The sequence below is a fragment of the Heliangelus exortis genome, chromosome 4, assembly GCF_036169615.1.
Source record: "Heliangelus exortis chromosome 4, bHelExo1.hap1, whole genome shotgun sequence".
Taxonomy (NCBI): Eukaryota; Metazoa; Chordata; class Aves; order Apodiformes; family Trochilidae; genus Heliangelus; species Heliangelus exortis.
The window spans coordinates 40,712,612-40,738,622 of record NC_092425.1 but is presented as its reverse complement, the minus strand read 5'-3'; the positions used below and the strand labels follow the sequence as shown (position 1 = coordinate 40,738,622).

The 26,011-nt window shown below is 40.8% G+C and overlaps 1 protein-coding gene across 1 annotated transcript; it reads left to right on the top strand.

Moving 5' to 3' along the window:
* Nucleotides 1-308: 308 nt before the first annotated feature.
* LOC139796184 (early endosome antigen 1-like) lies at nucleotides 309-22,862 on the top strand. Its single transcript, XM_071743985.1, has 10 exons — nucleotides 309-381; nucleotides 987-1,111; nucleotides 1,467-3,647; nucleotides 4,392-4,493; nucleotides 7,035-7,181; nucleotides 9,537-9,713; nucleotides 10,543-10,599; nucleotides 10,785-10,967; nucleotides 20,570-20,791; nucleotides 22,512-22,862. Exons 2-10 carry the CDS (start codon nucleotides 1,022-1,024, stop codon nucleotides 22,860-22,862), a joined length of 3,510 nt encoding a protein of 1,169 aa, XP_071600086.1. The 5' UTR covers nucleotides 309-381; nucleotides 987-1,021.
* The last annotated feature ends 3,149 nt before the right edge of the window (nucleotides 22,863-26,011 follow it).

Here is a 26,011-nt window from a genome sequence, read left to right as displayed (position 1 = left end):
TAGTTTCTGATTGTGTTCCATCTGTGCTCTGACATATTATATGCTTATTACTCAGATTTTCTTCTTAATACTTTGTAAAGTATGAAGGAAACATTAGGGAGAAGTTTGGGGAATGAGAAAATTGTGTGAAATAATAGCAATTATAATGAAATAGTGGGGCTTATGAATGTGAAATTGCAGAGAAACTTTATGTGCCTGCTTTAAATATCACACACCCTGGATAATTTAATTTTTTTTCCCTTTTCTCATCCTTTTTTTCCATTAAGGATAAAGATTTAATCCAGGATGATATTCCAAATACAAAATGGGGAGCAGCCTTGGGTTCCCTCAGAAGCAGAGCTACCCAAACTTCTCTTGTGCTGCTGCCTGCTCAGGAGCCTGGTATGTAAACAAGCTGCAAGTTTTTACTTTACAGTAAAATTATTTCATTCCCATGGTGTGCACGACTCGGGAGGGATAAAACCTTCTAAAAAATCTACTCTGGAAAGCATATTTTAGGAAGTTTGAAGCAACAACTATTTGCCAGCATGGTACTAGCATTTGGCTAGGAGCTTTCTCAGGAAATCCTAGAACTTCCAAGAAGCTACAGAGAGGAGGAATGTCCTTGGTGTGGCCTTTGGGGATGCTGTGCAGCAAGCAGCTTTGGTTTTTAGACCAATCAGTGTGAAAGCTCTGATCTTTTTGCAAATTATATCAGGTAAATTCTTCCACCACAAATCAGTGGAAATTGGAGAGCAGATTTCAGCTTATTCAGCTGCAGACCTCCACTGAGTGGTTTTAACCTGGGAGTTTAACCCCTGGATTTTCATCTCCCTGCTGGGCTGAGATCTATCCAATTTTTTAATGCTTTGAGAACTTGGAGGGAGACCCCAAATAAGCCTTGTTTTAGAGCTTAATATTTATGTTTTCTTGTGAAGATTCTGCATCATTAGTGAGATGTAGAAGGGAGTTTTGGGGTTTATGTTCAAAGTGCTTTACCATACCAGAACCACCAGGTTGGAGCTGTGATGAGGAAAAGCAGATGGAGGAGCTACCAGCAGAACCTCTACTGGGTTTGGAGCACAATTCCAGTTCCTTTGCAGGAGTTACTGGTCTAGCTGAGGTTGAGCAGGTGAGAAGACAATTTACCATTATTCTTCCTAGATTTGTGTACAGTGATTTTTGAGATAAAATGAAGAGTTGGTGTATTTAAAGACTGATGTAAAAGTTGAATTGCAGTTAATAAGGATGTTATTCAAGATGAAAATAGATGTGTTCTGGGAAAATTACCAACTTATTTTTACCTTATTCCAATCATTACTCTCATTAGAAATTTTTACATAATTTGAAAACTCTTGATATGGAGATGCTTTCCATTATTTCAATTATTTTACGGCTGAAGTGAAAAATTAATTATGTTAACAACACAAAAATGATGTATCTTACCTTATGTTTTTCAGTGTGAAACATTTCTTTTTTGCTCTTAGGTCACCCTTGGAACAAAGAGAGCAGGTATTCCAGAAGATAGTTCCTCTTTGTTCAGGTGTACCCCAAGTTATGGTGCAGCCAGACTTCTTCCCCCTTGCTCTGAGAAGTTAACTAATGAAAAGGAAACCCAAGGTGAAGAAAGCTTCTGTCTCTTAAGGGAAAAAGCTATAGAATTACCAGGAAAGAGGTTCCCTCTTTCTGTGGTTGAAGCTTTGATGAGGAAGAAGCTCCTCCTGACCTTGGTAGAACCTGGAAACTTCCACCCATCATCTGTCCCCACCATGGGGGGAGTGAGGAGCTTGGATTTCTGTGAGGGAAATCCTGATCTTTGCTCTGATGGCCTCTGTCTTGGTGCAGAAGGAGGATTTGGTGACAAAGCTTCTCCACATCTTCATAGAAAGACACCTTGCACTCTGTCTGGAATATTCACATCATCCCCAGAAAAAGACAACGTGGGAAAACATTGGGAGAAGAAGCAGATTCTGGCCAGAAGCACAAGTGAAAATAAATGTTTGGATAAAGTCACGGGTAATGGGAAGTATCCCAAAAAAAACTTAATTGGAAAGGCTAAAATAGAAGAAATAGAGGATGAGAAAGCCCAACCACAAGAGGTGAGCTGTGCTGCTGAGGAAAATAGTGAAGTTTTATTTAAAACTGAATTGAGCCATCCTGGGAAGGAAGGAATGGAAGCCAAAGACAGCCCAGGTGGCTCACAGGATGACAGAAAGTTATCTGTTGGTTTTAAAAACTTAAAGAAGCATTTTGAAGGGAGCCCTGGACTAATGGAGGAACAAGGAAACCTCTCAGAAATCTGCATCTCTCATGGGAATGGGGTAAAAAATGGAGAAATCATAATCAAAGTGGAGGGGGAAGGAGAGCCACATCAGAAACCAACTCAGCAAACCAACCCTTCCAGCACTATGGGCCTGAAAAAGGGGAAAGACCAGCCCTTGAAACTATATGAACCAAAAGAGAAGATTTTATCATGTCAAAAAAGAGCTGCTAAAACCATGCAGTGTTCATACTCCCAGAATTTTTTGTGCTCAGAGGAAGAGAGGTGTCCAGCAAATTTATTGTCTTTAAGCAAAATCTTCCTGCCAGGGAGCAGTTTTTATGAGAGTTTCTGTCATCTGGCAGCCCTGGAAGCTGGTAAGGAATGGAATGGGAAAATAAAAGCACTGGAAAAAGTGGTGGCTGTGTGTTCTGAGAGGATAGCTCTGCTGATGCAGGAGAATGAAAAGTACTCTGAAAAAATCTGGGTTTTACAACAGGAGAATGAGAGATACACTGAGGTGATGTGTGCCCTGGAAGAGGAGATGGATGCTTATTTTCAGTACATTTTAGAGGTCGATGAAGCTTCCTTCCAAAACTTAGTTAATGAGAAAGAAATTGCTGGTGGCTGTTTCACTAACTTAGCAGAAGAAAACACAGTGAAGCCAGGAATATTTTTTGTTGAAACCTTCTGTAAGAAGCTCTCGTGTGTTGAAGAGAAAACTAGAAATTCTGAAAAAGGCTCAGTGACAATTGCATCAAAAAAACTTCCCAGGAGTGTTTCATCCCTGGATGGAAGGAAAATGAGGTGTCTCCAGCTGCTTTCTGACCTGAAAGAAGAAAGAAGCAGATGCTCCACAGAAATTGCTAAATTATTACAAGACAAGGAGAACTCTGTAGCAAAATATAATGAATTAATACAAGAGAGAGAGGAAAATTTACAAAGAATAGCTCTTCTGGAAGGGGAAAAAGAAACTTTATTGGGATGTTTGGCAGAGGTAACGTGTGAAAAAGACAAATACAGGACTTTAATTTCAGAACTTCAAGAGTGCAAAACCAGCTGTTACCAAACTATTTCTGCTTTACAGGAGGAAAAAGATGTACTGAAAAGAGAAATGGACAAAATCAAGAGAGAAACTTCAGAGCAGCTTGATGAGTTTCAGAAAGCAAATATCAACTTTATTTCAGAAAACAGCAAACTGAAGGAGTTTATGACTTCTTTGGGTTTCACCCGTGAAGAGCTGATAAAAAATAAAAGTTTGGGAACAAAGGAAAGGACAGTAAAACAAAAAGAAGAAAGTCAACATTGTGCTCTTAAGCCAAAGAAAGTTGAAGCAGTGTCTAAAGCAGCTCAGACTGAAGAAGAAGCCCTGGTTATAGACACCTCAGACTATTTCCCTGGAAAAGAGGTAAATCACACTCATGAGGGATATTATCAAGTAGGATCTTCTAAAGAAAGGGGGAGCTATAAATGCCATTTGGAGAACACAGCCAAATAAATTTTTTAATATATAAAATGTGCTGGGTATCCCACCTGCTGGATATCTGAGGTGCTAAAGTTAAATTTGAAATAGAAGGGAAAATATTAGGGTTTTTTTCTGAATATTGTATTGGCTGTTGTAACATGTTTAACATGGTACAGCAAGCTACAGAGTCAAAAATAATATTTTAAAGATGGTGTTGTTCAAGCTTTTTTTAAATTATTTTTCTTCTTGCAAGAGAAAAGCTTCTGGTAGAGCAAATTAATTTCCAAAACTTTCTGTTACAATGGTGAAATATTCAGGGTTGTGAAACAATCATGTTGTAGTGAAAAATAGGCACATGTTCACTTACTGACTGATAAAGAACTTTTTGTCTACTGTTTTGATTTTTATGAACCATGCCCAAAGACAGGATCTTCACTGTTGGAGGATTTCTTGTCCATGTTTTCCCTTGGTAGCCACTCATCCTGTAGCACAGGGAATTTCCATGGAGGTAACTATGTTGTTGTAAAAGCAGAATATTGCTTTGACAGGAAAAGATTTACCTCTGGCATCTTGATTTTATGGAAAAGTTCTTAGTAATACAGGCAGAAGGGAACCATATATTGGTCTTTAAAAACTTGAGTGCCATTTTGTATGGGTCAGAGTCACATCTTTCTGTTGCTTATCTAGGGCAGGACATTTGCAAGCTACAGCATGATGAAAAAGCAGGTTGAAAAGGCAAAAGAGGAACTGGAAAAACAGCAAAAGGAATTGGAGAAATCCAAAAAAGAGGTAACCTCCTTCTCAGGTGTCATTCTGAGGAGCAAATGATTTGTTTTCTTTCTGGTTTCCTTATGTGGCTGTTCAGTTTTCTGCCAGGATTTGACAAAACTTTGACAGACCTCTGATCTGCAGAACAGAAAACCTGTGTGTAACAACAGGAAAAAAAAAATCTAACAATCTCAAAAACACCATCTAAAAAAAAAAAAAAATCAGCAGAACAAAATGCACCTCTCTGATCTTTCAGTGAAGTGCTGACTTCTTGCACAGTCACTTGGGGTTAACCAGGACTTAAATGAAGGTGCATCCCTCCAGCACTCTCTGATGAGTGTTCAGTAAAGGCACAAAGAATAAACTTGTGGTTTGTCACCAATTTCGGCCTCTCTGCTTCTTCCCCCTCACTAGGAAGAAGGAGTAAAGGCAGTGAAAGCACTTAATGATGAAAGGAAACCTGAATTCAAAGTAGTTTTGGGATGAGAAGCAAAATAATGTGACACCTGCCCCCCTTGAGGTGCTTTTCTACTCTCCCATGATGGTGCAGAGCTTGGCACCTGTGTAATCAACATGAAAACCCCAGCACCTGTGAGGAGAGCTGTTTGTGCCTCTGCAAAGTAAATCTGCAGTTTCATATGAACAGAGGCAGCCTGCAGTATTGTGCCTTTCCAAAATGCAGCTTTCCTATTCCTGGATTTGTTTGTGTTTTTTTTTTAAATTGATCCATCTCCCCTCAGTGCTTCTCCAAGCAGAACGTAGCAAGTGGGGATTTATGGGGCTGTTTCCTGCAATGCAGGCATCACTCAGGGTGCTGCCACCAGCACTAAGAAGTGTGCTGAGCACACCAAAGAGCAGTAGGAGGATCCACAGGGGGTGTAGAAAAAGTTTTCCTTCAACAGCAGCTTTCTGAGACCTGATTTCAGGTCTTAGAAGGAAGGGGATATTTGGATGAGTGATCACAGAATCACCTTGGTTGGAAAAAACCTTCAAGATCATTGAGTCCAACCATAATCCAACAGTGACAGGGCTTTAGCTGAGCCATATCCTCAAGTACTGTGTCTGGACAACTCTTAAATCCCTCCAGGGATGGTGGCTCCATCATTGCCCTGTTCCAGAGTCTGACAACCCTGTCAGTGAATAAATTGTTCTTAATGGAAGTGATGGATGGTGAGGCAACATTCCTGGCCTTGTAATGGGAACATGAAGAGAGAATTTGATTTTTACTTAATTTTTAAACACTTCTTAACTTGGATCCTTCTTATCCTTTGGTGTGTTACAAGGAAGTTGTGTGTTATCATAGAATCATAGAATCATAGGTGTTGGAAGGGACCTGGAAAGATCATCTAGTCCAACCCCCCCTGCCAGAGCAGGGCCCCCTAGAGTACATCCCCTAGGAACGTGTCCAGGTGGGTTTTGAATGTCTCCAGTGAAGGAGACTCCACAACCCCCCTGGGCAGCCTGTTCCAGGGCTCCGTCACCCTTACAGTAAAAAAATTTTTTCTGATATTCAACTTGAACCTCCTATGCTCCAATTTACACCCATTACCCCTTGTCCTATCACTGGTCACCACTGAGAAAAGCCTAACTCCATCTCCCTGACACTCACCCCTTACATATTTGAAAACATTGATGAGGTCACCCCTCAGTCTCCTTTTCTCCAAACTAAAGAGACCCAGCTCCCTCAGCCTTTCCTCATAAGGGAGATGTTCCACTCCCTTAATCATCTCAGTAGCTCTGTGCTGGACTCTTTCAAGCACTTCCCTGTCCTTCTTGAACTGAGGGGCCCAGAACTGGACACAATACTCCAGGTGTGGCCTCACCAATGCAGAATAGAGGGGGAGGAGAACCTCTCTTGACCTCCTAACCACCCCCTTTCTAATGCACCCCAGGATGCCATTGGCCTTCTTGGCCACAAGTACACCTCCTTCACTTTACTTAGAAGAATGTGAAGACTTTGCTTTCAGAAGAGATCAGCAATGATCTTGTGTCTGAGGGCAGGAGGTTGCTTGTCAGGCAAGCAGCTGATTTCTGAGTGGGTTGTTAGTTTTTTTTTTCTTGGTACTTGTTTTTTCTTTCATTTTGAAAACTACAGTTGTGTATAAGCTGAGAAAATCCAGCCTGGAAGAAATACAGAGGTGAGGTTTTTTCCTTCTTTGCATTTTTCATTTTTGACACGTCTCAGGAAGATTTTTCATTTCCCCTAGATAATAAAATCTCACTTTCTGTTTGATTTTTAAAATTATTATCATCATCATCATCATTATTATTTCAGCTTTATTGAGGACACTCAAAGTTTATCTTCCATTTTAGAAATCAGTTTAAAAATTAATCTGTTTTTCTCCATAGCTCTAGTGAGATAAGTTTCTACAGGACTTAATTTTAAGAGTCTGATAATAACATTATTGTTCATTCTGTAATCCCATTTATTTTAATCAATTTACAATTTAAAACCTGTGCTGTGGAGCTCAGACTCAAGTCTATGATTGTGAAATGGTATTGAGAAATGGAACCAGTGCTGGACTGATTGGACTCATTTTGCTTTTTTATTCTCCCCCTTAGGCTCAGAAATGGTACACAGAGCTTGGCTTTGCTGAAACAAGATATGAAGAAACCCAAACTCGTTTGACACAGGTTCTGGCAGAATTCAACCATCTAAAACAAGAAGTTGGGGACAAAATGCCTGGAAAACAAGCCTGCAAATTAATGGTATTGAGAAAAGCAACCTTTGGAGGGAGTGTTTTGTGTGCAGAAACATCTCTTAGACTTACTGGAAATAGATCTGAAAGTTCAGGTGGTTCTGATCTTGAGAAAGTTTTTATGCTTTTCCCCCACAAATCAGGAGTTTTAATGGATAGAATTTTAATTATTGAATAATCTCCTGGAAGCAGCTTTTGTAAAGCAACTTCTCAGCTAGACTTGAAGCTTTTTCTGTCCTCCTTGACAGGTAAAATGTGGAGAAGAAATATGCAACTTTTATCAGCTGGGAAAAGTGGGAGGCTGCAGTATTTGCAAATTTAGTTTGAATGATGAGATAGAGAGATGGATTGATGGATAGATAGATAAACATGGCTTTGGAAAATATAAAGACAGGGTGGAGGACTCTTAAGACTCTTGGTTTCAGTGGTGTTGCTTGCAGAGAAAGGACCATTTAACATCAGAACATTTAAGGACATTTTCTGTGCCTTTCTGAGCTGTGGGGCTGTAGTAGAAGTATGAGGGTGAGGAGGGAGAGAGCAGGGTGCTATTCACAGCTTTGAAAATGAGTACAAGAATTTTGGCTGAAATGCAGAGTAAATAAAGTGTCAGGCTTCCAAACTGAAGTGCTGGATCCTGTCAGATCCTGTAGCCAAAAAGTCACATTTCCCTCTCATTTTCTCATTGAGTTTTCAGACGAGCCCAAAAGAAGAGGAACAACGTTTTTTAATTATTTTTTTTTTTTAATATTTAGGCACAACTTCAAACACCAGAGAGCTTGCCAGGTTTTCCAGAGAATTCAGGGTGTTAAATGCTAAGTTTTGGGTCTAGCTGTTCTTTGGATATTCCCCTGTCCCAGCTGCTGGATCCTTGACCCTTCTGCAGCTTGACTACACAACCCATGGATGCTGTTGTCTGGGGCACCTGACACAGCTCCCAAATGACCCTTGGGAGCCTCCCTTGTGCTTTGAAATTACAGAAAACTTCCATCAGGTCAGCAGCAGCCAAAAGAAACAGAAATTCTCTCCATCTTTAACTTTTAAGCAGTTTTTTAAAATTATTATTGTGTCCCCACCTCTTTTTTCCATGAAGCATCCTCACTTAGGGAGTGTATCCAACATATTTTTATGGGGGAAAGAAGAAACTGAAATGAGGAAAAGACCACGTTTCAGATTCATCCTCAGGCTTTTATCATTGCAACCCTGATCTGAGCAATCTTGGTGTGTCTAACAGTTGTTATTGTTCTTTTAACACAAGAGGGAGCCAAAAAATTGGGTACGAAGCCTGATTTGCTTGGATGCTGTGCAGCAAGGGGAAAAGTAGTATGAAAATATCATATTTCTGGTTTTATCTGTGTTGCTGAATATAAACTCTTCTCTTGCTTCTATCAAAGGTAATAACCATGAAAATTAAACCATTTTCCTGCATATTTTTTTTTTTTTGGAAGGTTAGGTGGTCTTACTGCAGCACATCCTGTGTCTGACTGGAATTTTTAGCTTCATCACTGAAATGTTTAATCTTTTCAGACTTGCTTATATACCATGTTATCTTGAGCAGGTGTGTGGATCTACTTGATATTTTTTCAGGTAAATTCACAAGGGCACAAATGTTTTTCACAAGGCTTTGCTCAGCCTCAGATTTTCCTTCCTCTTGGGCTGCATATTTAATCTGATAATACCACTTCCAGGAGCTGACCTTCTGATGCTGACCATCAATCTAAAGCTTTCACTAATCCTTTCCATCTGAGTGCATGAAATGGAAAAAAAAGAAATAAATTGGACTGTGGGGGAGGAAAAGTTACATTTTGAAGCTCTTTTTTTTTCACTGGTTCAGTACCACTATTACTGCATTTTAATGCCATAAATGTTTTCTTTTAAAATACCTTTTTGTTTTTCACTTAAAATCTGATTAGTTTGTGTTCTTAATCTTCCAAAACAAAAATGGGAGAGTGGAATTTTCACTCTAGATAAAAAAAGGTGGAAAAGCAAGGGGAATAGTACATAGCAGTTGGAGTAAGAGATGGGGACTTTGGAACTCTGTCCTTACTCATGGGGTGACCACAGGTTGGTCACTTAACCTGTCTGTGCCCTGGATTTCTCAGATACAGAATAATTCTAATACAATATTTACCCTGAAGTTGATGAATTCCAATCCTGCAGCTGCTTTCACAGGGGATTTACAACTTGTTCCTAAACATTTTAAGATTAGTGCAAAATATTAGAGGTTAATAGGGTTATGAAGTCCTATGTTTTATATCCCACTTTTTATCTGGTGCACAGGATAGGTCTGTCTCCTGATTTTGCTCAGTCAAGAACACCTTAACTTTTTAATACATCTAATTTGAAAATCTTTGTGTTTGTTCCCCAGCCTGTGCTCCCAGTGCAAGATGGCCAGGAAATGCAAGAGAATAAAATAGCCAAGAAGAGATTACAGCAGCAAGTGCTGACCTTGAAAGCCCAGCTCAGGGACCAAGCTGCCTTCCAAAATCACTTTCATGACTTGCAGGATGAAGTGGAACTCCTTCAGGCTCAGCTAGCTGGAAAGGTACATGCAAGATGGTTTTTTTCTGTGCTTAAGTGGATGGCCAAAGTTGAGCTCAGACTTCAGATTCCACTTCTTTCTTCTCAAGGGAGAGCACCCAAATAGTCTTCTGTCCCCATTTCCTGGGAATGAGGCTGAGGATAAATGAAATGGTTGGTGGGCATAGAAGAATATCCCTGATTTCAGATTGATGTCTGATAATAAACATAATAAATAAAAAAAATAATAAAAGATGTCAACTGCCTTGGATGGTCAGGGAGAGGGAAAGATGAGAGCAGAGAATGGTGGCTGCAGTCTATAATCCCCATAAGTATAATGCAAGCAAAATGGTGCTGCATTTCTTTACAAAGCATCTTCCTTGGCTTTTTTTTTAACATTCCCCATTCTCTTGTTGCACTTTATCAGAAAACACAGAGAGCAAAACAGAATTTTGATAGAGTTTGGGGTTTTTCAAGTTTTTTGATCCAGCTGCTGGAGTTACACATTAAGAGTGTCTTCATCACAATTTCTTTAAATTGTGTGGGGTTTATTGTCACCAGTTAGCATAGTTCTGCTGCTGAGAGCCCCCACCTATGCATAATAATTTTAAACTCTTCAAGTTTGAGACCCTTTCCCCTTGTCCTCTCTCTACACACTCATGCAAAAAGCCCTCCCTCAGCTTTCTTGTAGCCCCTTCAGATATTGGGAGGGATCCATAAGGTCACCTCTGGGCATCCTAAAGCACCTGTCTTTGGAAGTCAGGTCTAAAGCAAACAGCAAAAAACCTGCTATTGAACCTTCTATTGAGATGACTTTTAGAATAATTAATGCAGAGTGGTTTTCAACCTTTCAGGAAAAAGAACTTCAGAAGAAGAAGTGTGAAGAGAAGTTGATGCTAGCTCCTCTGAAGGTACTGTGTTTGCCTGCCAGCTGATGCAGGACCTACAAGCATGGTTTCTAGGCACCTATGGCCTAAACATGGGAGTGCAAGCTGTAGCTTTAGGTGAAAATATGTGAAATTACACATCAGACACAAAATTCAACCTTGTGGTCTCAAGAGGGAGGGAAATGAGTGTCTGTGTTCATGTCCCATAGGCTAAGCTGGCTTGCCTCACCCAAAAGTGTCAGGAAAGGAACAGCTTCATTACCAGGATGCAGGCTGAGTTCCACAGCCATGGAATTATTCATCCTGCATTGGATGAAGAGGTGAAAAAGTTGGTGAATGACATGACCCTGGCAGAGTACACAGCTGCTTTTACATCAGTGTGTGGTTCAGAGGTAAGTGGTTGTACCTCTTCCTATCCTCCCATTTCCACTCTTGTATTGTCAGGGGTTATATATTTTTTTAAGTGCTTAGTGAGGCTCACTGGATAGTTATGTACCTCAGCACTTCATATAAATATTGCTTCAGGTGATAAAAATATTGATATTTATAGAATTAATATAAATATTACATCAGAGGTAAAGGGCACAAACTTTAGCAGAGGTGTCTTCTTCTTTGGAGGCTTTCAAGACCCACCTGGATGGGTTCTTTTGTGGCTGCCCTAGGTGATCTTGCTTTGGCAGGGGGGTTGGTCCCTTCCAACCCCAAAAACCCTCTGATTCTGTGCAGTCAGTGGACTCTACTGCTGTTTGGGTCAAAATTCAACTTTTCTGCAGCTTAGCACCAAGTGTGTCAGCACTCAAAGCAAGAAACTCTTACCTGTACTTTGACAAAAATATCTAACCAGCACATTGAAATAACAAATTCTGAATTTACTTCAAGCAAAATGCTTTATTACAGTCAGGAAAAAAAAAAAATTAAAAAAAAAAAAAAGAATGAATGATTCAATAGAATGAATCACTGAAGATTTAAGTCAGCTCAGTGGACACTCACACCCACCAGGGAGTTAGTTGTGTTTCACTGGCAAGAGGAAACTGGTTCAACTGGGATCCCCTTTGCCTTACACCTGGTGCAGTTCAGCATTATCATTACCAGCTTGGATGCTGGCAGTAAACTTGGTAGTTTTGGGGTGGCACCTACCTGAAAACATTTTTTAGCACATAATTAAGGGCATAATCTGAGTCTGACAACCTGGAAAACCAGGAATTCCCTGCAGTGATCTTCAAGCAAGATATTTTTTTCCCCTTTCATTTCATCTCTCACTATTTTAAGCAAAGTCTGTGAAAACAACCAAGCAATATTTGGTAATATTTGCAGCCAGCATAATCAAGCAGGATCTTGCTGGTTGGAAAGGGGGAAAAAAAAATAAATGTTTTGCCTTAGGCATTTGTAAAACCTTGGGCAAGTGGCAGCCTGGCCCAGCAGGACATGGAGCATGGATTCAGACTGGTTTAAAGTGCATTGTGTTGCTGAAGTAAAAAAGAAAAGTTCATAAAAATAGTTTATTTTTCAATGACATTGACAATTATTTTTCATCAGGAGAAATAGAGCTGCTTACAGTGGGCATACAGGCTAGTAAATCTACAGGATTACTTGTCTGGTTTTTGTACATTTTTACACACAGGGTATTAATCTGTATCACTCTGAAGAAACTGTTTTCTTCTAGTGTTATTAGGTGGTGCAAGATGCCACTCAGTGGTAAGAGATAATTTAGTTCTGTATTCATGAAAATACAGATTGAATCTTCAGTGAAAACAGCACTGTAGTAATTAGGAAAATAAACAAGAGAGTTTGCTGTTTCATAAATATAATTTTTTTATTTTTCTCCTACTACCTGTGCTTGATTAGGCAAGGTTTTATAAGCTTTGAATTTTCCTATGGGTTTTACCTGCCTTCATCTCTCCACCTGCCACCATCCTGAAGTGAGCAGCTCTGCAGTGCAGGAGGTGATGTGGTTGGAAGATCTTTAGGAATCTGGCATCTCCTTGGAATATGGCAAGTCTGGGTCTTCCTGAGAATCAGTCTTCTCTGTGACAGTCTTCAGTCCCTCATCTGTCAGAGGGGACATAATCCTTCAGTGCCTTCACAGATTTTCTTAGAAATGGCTGTGATAAATGAGCGTTAGATGGAAGAGCGGTAGATGTGGTTTATCTTGATTTCAGTAAAGCATTTGACACCGTCTCTCACAGCATCCTTGTAGATAAGTTGATCAAGTATGGGTTTGGTGATCAGGTAGTGAGGTGGATCAGGAAGTGGTTGAAAGGAAGGAGTCAGAGAGTTGTAGTCAATGGGGCAGAATCTGGTTGGAGGTGTGTGACCAGTGGAGTCCCTCAGGGGTCGGTACTGGGACCGGTGTTGTTCAATATCTTCATCAACGACTTGGATGAGGGTATAGAATGTACCCTCAGCAAGTTTGCTGATGACACTAAGCTGGGAGGAGTGGCTGACACACCAGAAGGCTGTGCTGCCATTCAGAGAGACTTAGACAGGCTGGAGAGTTGGGCAGGGAGAAACATGATGAAATTCAACAAGGGGAAGTGGAGAGTTTTGCATTTGGGGAAGAACAACACGATGTCCCAGTATAGGTTGGGGGCTGAGCTGCTGGAGAGCAGTGTAGGTGAAAGAGACCTGGGGGTCCTGGTAGACAAGAAGATGCCCATGAGCCAGCAATGTGCCCTTGTGGCCAAGAAGGCCAATGGCATCCTGGGGTGCATTAGAAAGGGTGTGGTTAGGAGGTCAAGAGAGGTTCTCCTCCCCCTCTATTCTGCATTGGTGAGGCCACACCTGGAGTATTGTGTCCAGTTCTGGGCCCCTCAGTTCAAGAAGGACAGGGAAGTGCTTGAAAGAGTCCAGCACAGAGCTACTGAGATGATTAAGGGAGTGGAACATCTCCCTTATGAGGAAAGGCTGAGGGAGCTGGGTCTCTTTAGTTTGGAGAAAAGGAGACTGAGGGGTGACCTCATCAATGTTTTCAAATATGTAAGGGGTGAGTGTCAGGGAGATGGAGTTAGGCTTTTCTCAGTGGTGACCAGTGATAGGACAAGGGGTAATGGGTGTAAATTGGAGCATAGGAGGTTCAAGTTGAATATCAGAAAAAATTTTTTTACTGTAAGGGTGACGGAGCCCTGGAACAGGCTGCCCAGGGGGGTTGTGGAGTCTCCTTCACTGGAGACATTCAAAACCCCCCTGGACACGTTCCTAGGGGATGTACTCTAGGGGGCCCTGCTCTGGCAGGGGGGGTTGGACTAGATGATCTTTCCAGGTCCCTTCCAACCCCTAGGATTCTAGGATTCTAGGATTCTATGATTCAAAGCTTCCCAATATATCAAAATACGGTGCACGTTCACCCTGTCTCCCTAAATCTCCAATTACAGCAAAACTCAGCAGCTCCAAGAGGAGAGAATGAGGCTGAATCTGTATCCTGGTGGCCAGAGAGTACATTTGCAGTGTAGGAGCCCCACATTCAGGTCCCTGCTTCAATAGATATTTGGTTATTCATGTTAAGTGGAGCACAAACCCTTTCCCATAATAAGCAGCACTGGAGTGGCCAGAGGTCCAGCTCGGGCACCCTGGGATTCCAGCCTGGTTGGTTTGGATCCTGCAGAGAACAGAACCACTGAGCTTTGGATCATTCTGGGCTCTGATAAGTAATTCCATGGGAGACAGGGGAAAACTTTCTTGCCAAGGAAAAGTCTGGATGTTGCCATGAAGAGTTTAAGTTACTATGGATCAATTTTCCAATGGAAAACATTTCAGTGAGAAAACATCCCAGTGTTTTCTCCTAATTAAATGAAACTCCTAATTAAACTCCTCATTTAATACTTCCAGTCACAAAGGAGAGGGACCATTTCATATTCATGTGATGCATCCCTTTGGTTTTAAACTTCCTGTACTGAATTAGAATCATAAAAATCATATAATTAGAGAACATGCTGAGTTGGAAGGGACTCATTGGGATCAGATTTTGATGTGCTTGAACATGAGGCTGCTTTGGTTCTATTAGAGAACCACACAGAGGAGCAAGAGAGCTTTGATTACCCTTCACATCAGCTCATCCCAGCTCTGCAGTATTTTGGGGCCTTTTCTTCCCTTTTGGGTTGTGTGTGGAGAAACCATGAGTATGTTCAAGCCTTTCCCTCAAAAACCTGAGACATCCTGGCCTGGTTTTGTGTCAACAGCCTCTGTCTGATGGCTGTAATGGATAATGCTGCTTTATTTCTTTGCTTTAATTTCTCCTTGCTGGAAGGCTTTGACTTGATGCTACATTTTGTAAATTCTTTCCATCATGGGTCTGAAAGCACCGTGGCCATTTCCCCCTTTTCTCAGGCTGAGTGGGTTTTTGTGCAAGAAGTGTTGGGATAAATGGAAGTGCTTTTTATTGACTCATCTTAAACCTTATGGGTGGTTAAGCTCCAGGCAAAGGATGTGTCTGGTGTAGTGAATGATTTCTTTTACAGAATATGGAATAAATGTGCAAAACAGGATATCTTAATCCTTTTGTGTCAGGGGTTTTTTTCTAAAATACTTTTTGGTACAACAAGCCCTTTTTTTTGGTTTGGTTTGGTTTGGGTTTGTTTCCTTTTCCTTTTCCTTTTCCTTTTCCTTTTCCTTTTCCTTTTCCTTTTTTTCTTTTTCTGTTTCTTTTTCTGTTTCTTTTTCTGTTTCTTTTTCTGTTTCTTTTTCTGTTTCTTTTTCTGTTTCTTCTTCTCTTTCTCCTTTTTCTTTTTTTTCTTTTTCTTTTTCTGTTTCTTCTTTTTCTTTTTCTTTTCCTTTTTCTTTTTCTCTTTTTTTCTTTTTCTTTTTCTTTTTCTTTTTCTGTTTCTTTTTCTGTTTCTTCTTCTCTTTCTCCTTTTTCTTTTTTTTCTTTTTCTTTTCCTTTTTCTTTTTCTTTTCCTTTTTCTTTTCCTTTTTCTTTTCCTTTTTCTTTTCCTTTTTCTTTTCCTTTTTCTTTTTCTTTTCCTTTTCCTTTTCCCTTTTCTCTTTTTCTCTTTCTCTTTCTCTTTCTCTTTCTCTTTCTCTTTCTCTTTCTCTTTCTCCTTCTTTCTCCTTCTCTTTCTCCTTCTTTCTCCTTCTCTTTCCCCTTCTCTTTCTCCTTCTCCTTCTCTTTCTCCTTCTCCTTCTCTCTCTCTCTCTTTCTCTTTCTCCTTTTCCTTTTCCTTTTATTTTTATTTTTATTTCTCTTTTTCTTTTTCTTTATCTTTTTCTTTTCCTTTTTTTTTTCTTTTTTTTTTCCTTTTTCTTTTCCTTTTTATTTTCCTTTTCCTTTTTTTTCTTTTTTTCTTTTTCCTATTTCTATTAACTTCTTTAAAAAAAAAACATTATTATTTCCCTGTGAATCCTATTTGAAGGAAACAGGCCTGCAATAACATTCTGTGATGCTCTCCTTAGAATGGTTTGTGTGCAGCTGGTGAGATCAGCAGCTTTTCTGACACTGAGAGCAAGAGATATTTCCCACTTAATGTCTGTATTCCAGCTGAGCACATCCATGGCCTTTCTTTTAGTGGTTATTGGAGAGAGAAAGACACTTAGAAGGAGGAATCCTGCCCATGTCAGGTATCTGGAGAAACTGGGATCCACTGGTTGTGAAGGGGACCAGGAGAACCATTGGAATTCCAAGAGAATAGAAGAGAAGAGTTGGTAATTGTTATTTAGTTTAGTTTAGTTTTTTTTTAAAGAATAGAAGCCATTGCTGAGAAGAGGTTATTTTTCACTTTCAGAAAGATTAAAAATACTGAAGGGTATAAAAAAAACCCAAAAAAGAGTTCAGAGCATCCTGGCCTTTCCTGTGAAATCCCTGCTAAAGCTGTTCAATAATTATTGAGGGCTGGCTCCACAGAGGTTAGCTCAAAAATTTGTGGTGCCTGAGGAGATTGGTGTCATTTTCAAGTAAAATGGGTTTGGTTGATAAAGATTGAGATCTGTTTCCTGACTGCATTCATAGTAAAGATATTTTATCAATGGTTTTTGCTCTAATTCATGAACAACACTGTGGGTTTGTCTAGAGCAGTAAGTACAGATGGAATAACAGCCATGATGAAAAAAACTTTAAAAACTCACTTTCATTTATTTTTTAATGCATTTTAGAATTTAGGTGAAGACAAAACCTGCAATTAGAAGTATCCAGGTGACTTAAAACGTTTTATTCTTTTTTCTGATTAAGCTTAGGGGTTTTTTTATGTCAGTGCTTTCTGGATCCTGGCAGTATGCAAGTTTCCCCTTCTTCAGGCTTGGTGGAATATCACAATTTCTTCCCTCCTAGGGATAATATGTGAAGACTTTGGAGGAAAGCAAAATATATCAAAGCAAAACAGAACCATGGTTATACATAAAAAAATAAATAAAGGGGAATAATTACCTGATGGAAGAAATCCCTGTCTTGCTTTGAGACAAAAAGCAGGATTTTTCCCTGGCTCCATCTGTAGTGCTATAGAAAATGTGATCTTTAGTCTTTGACAGGGTGATTTGCTTTGATTTGTGGTTTGGGTTTGGTTTTTTTGGTGTTTTTTTTTTTGTTTTGTTTTGTTTTGTTTTGTTTTGTTTTTTTGTTTTGTTGGTTTTTTTTTTTTTTGCTGGTAGCTTTACAGCTCTCCTGCCTAGGAGGAGGACAGTGGTTTATTTGCCTTTGGATGGGTCACTGAGCTTCAGAACTGATTCTCCTCCTGCTAACTCTCATCTATCACCAGGCTTGGCTCTAACTGTGCTTCCTGCAGTGAGGAAATTCTCATAAAATAATTTTAGATCCAATCTCTTCATGCCTCAGAACATCTCAGGGCTGCCCTTTCTAACCCCTCCATGGCTCTCAGCCAGGCAGCACTTTTTCTGAGTTCAGAGGAGATGCTTCACTCACAACCTTGCTGAGAAACCAAGGACTTCTGGAGCTTTCTTTGACTTCTCTCTTGACAAGGGAACTCGAGCTTTCACTTCCCAACATCCCATGCCTGGGACATCCCATTTCACTTTCACTTGGGACATCCCATTTCACTTTCCCACATCCCATGCCTGGGATGCTAGGATATTATTAGGTATCAGAGCCACTCCACCCAAGCAGATGCTGTATGTTGGTGTCAGGAAGTCCCTATACTCAGTGCAGAGGAAATAATTCTTTTAGGGAAGAGCAACAATCTTAATTATGTGCCCCAAATAAATTATGAGTGGTTCTTCACCTCCTGGATGTCACCATCTTCTTCCCTGCTCTGTTGTTCAGCTTGAAGTCAACAACCCACGTGGGAGCTGCTCCTGGAGGGTGGCTGAGCTGGCCAAACCTGCTTCCATTTCCTATTTTTAATGGGACCAGTGGCCAGAAGTCAGCATCACTGGTTCCCTCTTCTCATGGTGGAACAGGAGGTGAAATGGCTTGAAAGGTGGTATTGATTGCTTGTGTTTACTGCTCCCATCCTCTCATGACCTGACGAAAGATCTGTCCTGCAGCACCCTGGCTCTGGAGCCAGACAGGCACCCCCCATACCCTCCTCACCCTGCAAGCTGAATCACAGAATCACAGAATTGGCTGGGTTGGAAGGGACCTCAGAGCTCATCAAGTCCAACCCTTGATCCACTCCCGCTGCAGTTCCCAGCCCATGGCACTGAGTGCCACATCCAGGCTCTTTTGAAATAGCTCCAGGGATGGAGAATCCACCCCTTCCCTGGGCAGCCCATTCCAATGGCTGATCACCCTCTCTGGAAAGAAATTCTTTCTCATGTCCAACCTAAACCTCCCCTGGCACAACTTGAGACCTCTTGTGCCCTCTTGTCTTGCTGAGAGTTGCCTGGGAAAAGAGCCCAACCCCCCCCTGGCTCCAACCTCCTTTCAGGGAGTTGGAGAGAGTGATGAGGTCTCCCCTGAGCCTCCTCTTCTCCAGCCTCAACACCCCCAGCTCCCTCAGCCCTTCCTCACAGGACTTGTGCTGGATCCCTTCCCAGCCTCCTTGCTCTTCTCTGGACCTGCTCCAGCACCTCAATCTCCTTCCTGAGCTGAGGGGCCCAGAACTGGACACAGGACTCAAGCTGTGGCCTCCCCAGGGCTGAGCACAGGGGCAGAATCCCTTCCCTGGACCTGCTGGCCACGCTGTTCCTGAGCCAGCCCAGGATGCCATTGGCCTTCTTGGCCACCTGGGCACACTGCTGGCTCCTCTTCAGCTTCCTGGCAATCCAGACTCCCAGCTCCCTTTCTGCCACTCTGTGCCCAGCCTGGAGCTCCCCATGGGGTTGTTGTGGCCAAAGTGCAGGACCCGGCACTTGGCCTTGTTGAACCTCATCCCGTTGGGATCAGCCCAACTCTCCAGTCTCTCCAGGTCCCTCTGCAGAGCCCTCCTGCCTTCCAGCTGATCCACACTCCCCCCAGCTTAGTGTCATCTGCAAATTTGCTGATGATGGACTCAATCCCCTCATCTAAATCATCAATAAAGATATTAAACAGAACTGGGCCCAACACTGATCCCTGGGGACACCGCTGGTGAGCGGCCGCCAACTGGATCAGCACCGTTCAGCACCACTCTCCAGAAAACTGGAGTGTTGGTTGACTTAAGAATCCTAAGACACATATTTGAGGGGGCCCCGGAGTTTGGAGGCTCACTTTGCAAGCAGATGAGAGTGATCACCTTTTTCAGGATTGGGCAGCTGGGATTTAGTGTCACCTCCAGGGCTATGGGACCTGGTGATCCTCATCATGGAATGGTTTGGGTTGGAAGGGACCTTAAAGCTCACCCAGTCCCAACCCCCTGCATGGGCAGGGACACCTCCCACCAGCTCAGGATGCTCCAAGCCCCATCATGCAAAGACTTCTGTTCTTGGCACTGTGTGTTCTTCTTCATCCCATCATAGAATTGTCTATAAATGTTCTTTTTTGGGGGTCATCAGAGCAATCCTACACCACTCTGACATTTCAGGATCCTTTGGTTTTGCTGTTTTTTAATGGACATGAGAGATGTAGTTAGTGCTCATTGAAGATGTACAGAGGAAAACCAATATATTATTTTAACCAAATTGTGGTTTTTTAAATGTATTTTATAAATCAGTGATTCCTGACCTGGTGTCTTTCTGGTATTTCTATTTCTGGAGCTTTTGCAAAAGGATTAATGGCAATGAAGTGGTAACTTGCAATCAGATATATTGATTTTGGAAACAAATAAATAACAATTTTTAAAAACCCAAAGGGTGAAACTGTCATTAATGATCTTGAACTTGTTTTTCTATGCAATTGCAATAAAAATCCATTACATTACTCTTGTAGCTTTTATAAATTTGTATTTGGATGATAAAATGCTGCTGTCCTGGGGTAGTCATTTATATTCAGGGACATGCTTGTAGCTTATGAAAAGGTGATTAATTAAGCAACTGCCATTTCTCTCTAAATTTTACTTCAGTTCAGTGAAGGTATTCAAGAAGGATGATGTTTGTTGTGGTGGTAAAGTTGATTTGCAGGTGAAATAAGGCCAGCTGAGTTAATATGATTTTTATTCAGGGTAGGAGGGCCTGCTTTCAAGTCCATGCAGTTGAACTGTTGCACTGTGGAAGTGAATTCAGCTTAATTTATTATGTATTTTGGAGTGGGAGAATATGTGTGTGAATGAATGATGCTAGAAATATTGAGGCTCTTTAATAGGAGACCTAACATTATGCCATTTTTAAGATTAGCATTTTTTTCTCCTTTTTTCCCAGGTTTCCTTAGCATGCAGGCACAAATTTTGGCTGTAATTAAGACTTAGAATTTTTATTTTGTTTTGGAGAAGACTTGATGAATGCAGGCTTCCTTTTTAAGCAGACACAGGAATGCTTCATATTTAAAATATGAGGTCCCTTCCAACCCAGCTAATTCTATGATTCTGTGATTCTATGATTCTATGAAATTATTGCTACATTATCTTTTCTTATTTTGCTGAGTGTGCTTCATTTACATCTCATTTCTTTGAATATTTATTGTAACAAATTCATCGAGGTGGCTTCCATTAATGCAAAATAAACAGTTTCCATGTCCTAAAAATGATATTTTCTCTTTCAGATGGTGCCTCCTTCCACAGACATTTCAGAGGCCAGTGGCCAGCCAGGGGATCAGGAGACAGATGTCACAGGGAATGGGATGACTGGGTTCATACCTGTAAACTCTCTGCAAGAAATGGATGGCACCTGCAGCTCTTGCATCACTCCAAACAAATTAACAAGTCCAGAGAGGATCATAGCCTTGCATCAAGAACTAAGACAAAATCATGGGAAAAATTACCAGGTCAGTAAATTTCTCCTCATTTTTAGTTTAGTGAAATCTGTTATTCTTTGTGGTCATTTTATAGGTCATACAGATATTTAAATGATTGTTCCAGAGATGCACAGTTGAGTGTTAGTTTAAAAAAGAGTAATAAATACTAATTTTCATTATGCAGTGTTTTTTCCCCAGTCTGAGAATGGTTTTGGGCCTGTTACAATAACTAAAAGGTTTTATTTTCATCATAGTTTACCTTCTTTTAAAACCATCCTTGAAAATTGTTGTATCTTTGCAAAAAAAAAAAAAAAATTACTGTATTGTTCTTGTCCTACCTTTTTTTCCTCCATTTATTTATTTATTTTTTTTTTTTTTTTAGTGATCCAATTATTCCTGTGCCCTGAAGCTCTTTATAGTAATTTCCATTAACTGCAGGAATCCTGTTAAGAACAGAGCTGATCCATTGCAATTGCATTTGTGACAGTCTGCTGCTAAACTAAACATGCAGGAGATTTCACCCTCTCTGAGACAACAGAACCTCTCTGTAATTGTATGGAAACAAAATTCAAGGATGCAATTACTGGAGCCAGTTAGCTGGAGTAGTTACAAATATTATTCTACTGAATTGCCTTTGTAGTCTTGGATTAAAAAAAAAATGTAACAAAACAAATACAAGCAGAGTCTCTGCCTTTGGCATTAATAGTTTAAAAAAACCCATGCAAGATACTGAAATTTCCTTTTAGTTAAGGAATTTATTATGCAATTAAATGGTGGCTCAGAGTTCCCATGCCACGTGAAGCCCTTCAGCTGTTTAGTCCTGGGGATATATATGTGGCAGTTGAAATCCAGTTTCCCAATAATTTTCTTTATTGCAGTCATATATAAAAAGAATCAATGAAAATACTGTCATAAAAGAAAAATCATTAGGGAGAGCAGAAGGCAAGTGGCTCTTTGGTTGACCTGGTCTTTGCAGACTCAGGGATTTATTTATTTTATTTATATATGTTTATATATATTTATATATATATATTTATATATATTTATATATATTTATATATATTTATATATATTTATATAGATACAACAGGTTCAGATTAGATACTGGGAACAATTTCTTCCCCAAAAGAGGGGTGAAACACTGGGACAGGGAGATGGTGGAGTCACCATCCCTGGAGGTGTTCAAAAACCAGGGAGATTTGGTGCTTCAGGAGGTGATTTGGAGGTTATGGTGATGGAGAACTGATGGTTGGACTCAATGATCCTTTTCCCAAAAGAAAAATCATTAGGAAGAGCAAAAGACAAGTGGCTCTTTGGTTGACCTGGTCTTTGCAGACTCAGGGATTTATTTATTTAATTTATATATATTTATATATATTTATATATATTTATATATATTTATATAGATATAACAGGTTCAGATTAGATATTGGGAACAATTTCTTCCCCAAAAGAGGGGTGAAGCATTGGGTCAGGGAGATGGTGGAGTCACCATCCCTGGAGGAGTTCAAAAACCAGGGAGATTTGGTGCTTCAGGAGATGGTTTGGTGGTTGTGGTGATGGAGAACTGATGGTTTGACTCAAGGATCTTGAAGGTCCTTTCTAACCATGATGATTCTAATCTATCTTTAATTAAATCCCAAGGAGAGCAGGACACAGCCCCACTGCACATGGGATGCAACAGCTGAAATCAGCCCCAATGCAGAGAAGGACACCCAAGGTTATGAATTATTTTTTTTTTCCTTCTCAGATCCCTCCAGCTGGCTCCTCCAACTCCAACCCCAAGGCTGACTGCAAGCTGCCCAGGATCCAGGAGGAAGCCCCTTGGCCTCTTCTGTCAGGGATGAAGGATGGGCTGGTGCCTGCAGAGCACAGAGCTTTTTGGGTCACCAAGGGGAGGGACTGGTTGTCGAGATGTGATGATGGATTTTGGGGTCAAATAAGAAAGCAGCCTGCAGGTGCCATTCCCCAGGGGATGAAACAGAAAAATGCCACTATGAATAAGGCATGGCTCTCCAGAGAAAAAACAGATGGCTCAAGCTCAGCTACCACAGCAGAAAGCTGTTTGTCAGACACCTTGGCAGCAAGTAATAAAGGCTGAAATCCTGGGGGGAGAAATCAGCTGCATGGCAAAGAATAAACCCTGGCAGAAATGAACCAAGGTAAAGCAATCTTAGCAATGTGATTTTTTTTTTTTTCCCCCCCCATTGTTACAAAAGCACTGCTCATTTTTAAAAACAAAGGGGTTTTATTAGTTATGGCCTAGCAAGTAGTTGGAGATGATTGGAAAACTTAGAGGAAGAAGAGCTGTAATGCCTTTTATGATCAGAATTCTTTAGAAGATTTGAGGTCACTGAAAGCCACAGATTTTTCCACAGCCTCCCTGTTTTCTCCTCGCCACCTGCTTATGGTTTGAATTTCTTTTAACAGAGACAGTGACAAAAAAATGTATTAATTCACCTTAACTTTTATCTCCAAGGCATTTCTTCAGTGTGCAGTGGCACATTCTGAAGGAACATCTGGTCTGGGTGACTTTTCCTTCTGGAACTTCAGGAAATGTTGTGTCATGGACTTCCTAGGAATGGATTTGAGAGGAGCAGTTCTGCTGTCAGTGTTTCTTTAGTTCTGTGGGATTTTAAGGGGCAGTATTCAGGGAGTTTTGGGGTTATTGGGTTTTATTGCTGTCCTGGCAGCAGGGTACTTAATATAATCCTGAAGGCAGCAGAACAGCATCCTTCAAATGTTACTTTTAGGCTCTTAAATTGCAGCTTAACTTGAGTGGTTTTAGTGTTCCTGAGCACTTTCTCCAGGTGACCATTTGGGGCATCATGAGCAGAGGAAGAGCTGAGTTGAAGGGATGGATGGATGGATGGAAGGATGGATGGATGGATGGATGGATGGATACTCCAGGCTGTGCTGCCCAATCCCAACACCTGCTACAGGGAGAAGGGGCTGCAGTGCCAGGCCACCAGCAGCACATCTCTGGAAGTGTTTCCTTGTAAATCTGCCTCAGAAGGAGATGTGAGCTGGGCTTAAGACTTCATTTTAAGCTAATTAGGTTATTTGACCCCATTCTTCCTCATGCTGGGATTACTAAATTCCTGAACAAGGGTTGCAGATACACTGAGGTGTAAAATGGGGGAACAGACACTTGCAAGAATATTAACTCCATGGAAAAACTGTAATGCAAAAGGGGCTCAAGCAATTCCTCAGGTAAATGGATTCTGTGCTGCCAATTTGTAGCTTTGCTTCACCAGATCTTGTAGACTCTTCAGTTTTCTATTTTTCAGACATCCATTCTTCTTACTAGAAAGCATTGTTTAAATATTTGCAGATGCCACAGTTAGAATTTGAGCAGCTGCTTCAGCTGCTTTTCATTCCTCTTAAGTGAAAATGCAAGATCTGAGATACTACAGTGGAGGAATGCTGATAATTTATCAGCAAAGTCTGGAGTACTGCACAGAAGAGCCCTAGCAAAGGTGGAGGGCCTTTATTTTTCTTAAAATCTTTGTCCTACTCCATTTTCTCCAACTCCTGAATGGGCAAATGGGAAGTGATAGTCAGATTATGCCAAGTAATTACGTGCTAATTGATGTACAAGAAGATGAGATCATGCAGTGCACCATCAAACAAGGTCTTCAAATTTTGAAGTAATTTTTAGAAACCAGCTCCAAGAGATACAGTGGCAGGCCAGATGCTTCATATGTTGGTCTCCTGCCAAGCTGAGGTCCTTTGGGAGTCTGAACTTGCTCAGTGACTCATGGAGAATAATTAATCTTGCCCCTTATTCAGTGACATGATTTGGGTTTTTTGAAATTGAGGGTGACCACCAACAATGTGCTTACAGAACACCTCTGAAGAGCTGTCTGGTATTGAATCACTTGCTGTCTCTTTTTTTTTTTTGTCACCCATGGAGCTGGGCTGAGCCAAGGTGCATTATCTGTGCTTGGCTGGATGAGCAGGACACTTGGAAGGAGTCTGGACACCAATCTGCTTCCTACTGACAGGTACCCACTGAGCCTATAACCCAGTCAGGCTCAAACCTACAAAAAACTTGTTGGAAGCAGCACAGAAAGTTATTTTTTAGGATAGAATTTCACATTGGAAAGGACCCCAAGGGTCCCCTGCTCCAACCCTTCTGATATTATTGTTTCTCTGAGATCTCTCAGCACCCCAGAGAGCTGAGACTTCAAACTTTCCAAAGTGGGGGAATCCCCCCCTTCCCCTGGGAGACCATTCCAAGGTCTGACTGTCCTCATGGGGAAAAATTTCCTTTTTTGTGTCCAATGGGAATCTCCCCAGGAGCAAATGTAGCTGTGCACTATTTGCCCAGTTCTTTTTTTCCAGTTGTGACTTTCCTAGTACCAAACTAAAAGTATTTTGTTTTAGCAGCAAAGTCATCACTTTTCCCTCCTGTTTAACAGAAGTATTGCTTAGAAATTACTTCTAGGTCTAGAACATAAATGCAATATATGGAAGCAATAACCTGAAGTGGTACCAAGTGCTTTTTAAAGGCCAAGTGAAAGATGAATTTAAAAAGGAAACCCACAGTGTACCTGAGGCTCCACATGCACTGTACAGTAGTTTGCACATCCTTTGGCTGGGGGATTAGAAGCTGAAAATCAAAAACCTCTGGCATAGCCATTCTCTGATGATAGAGGTTAAAGAAAAAAAAAATAAGGAAAATAAATAATGCATCTTTTTCTTCCACTCACCAGGCAGTTCTGTGTAAAAAAGTAAAAATAGTTATTCTCCTGCACTTCTGTTTCACCTGTTTTTTTTACCTGTTTTTTTTCTGGTGGGAAAGGCCATAAGCAGGGAATGTCATGCCAGTTTTTCTATTCAGATGAAAAGAAATAAAACAGCCACAATGCCTGATCATGCACGTTTTCAGAAAGTTCTCTTTAGTCACTCCTTCTATTGCTCTTATTTTTCAGGAAGATAACAGGCATTCAGTCTCACTTAACTCTCAGGAATTCATTATGCAAGTTGAAAAGTTAAAGCCAGTTGCCAGTTATGTTTTAGGAACATCTACAAGAGACATAGTTTGGCCAGAATCAGTGGAAGGATCATGGTCTGCATCAATCCTGGAGAGCTGCTCTGCTGGAGAAGGCTTGGAAGGCACTAGAAACCAGGGAAGGTGACAAAACTCAGTGTCTTTAAGGTAAATGTCCACTCTAGGTTCTCCTGGGGATTAAAACATTTGTAGAATATGGAGAGGCTCTGGAATCCTGCCACTCCTTTCTTGCT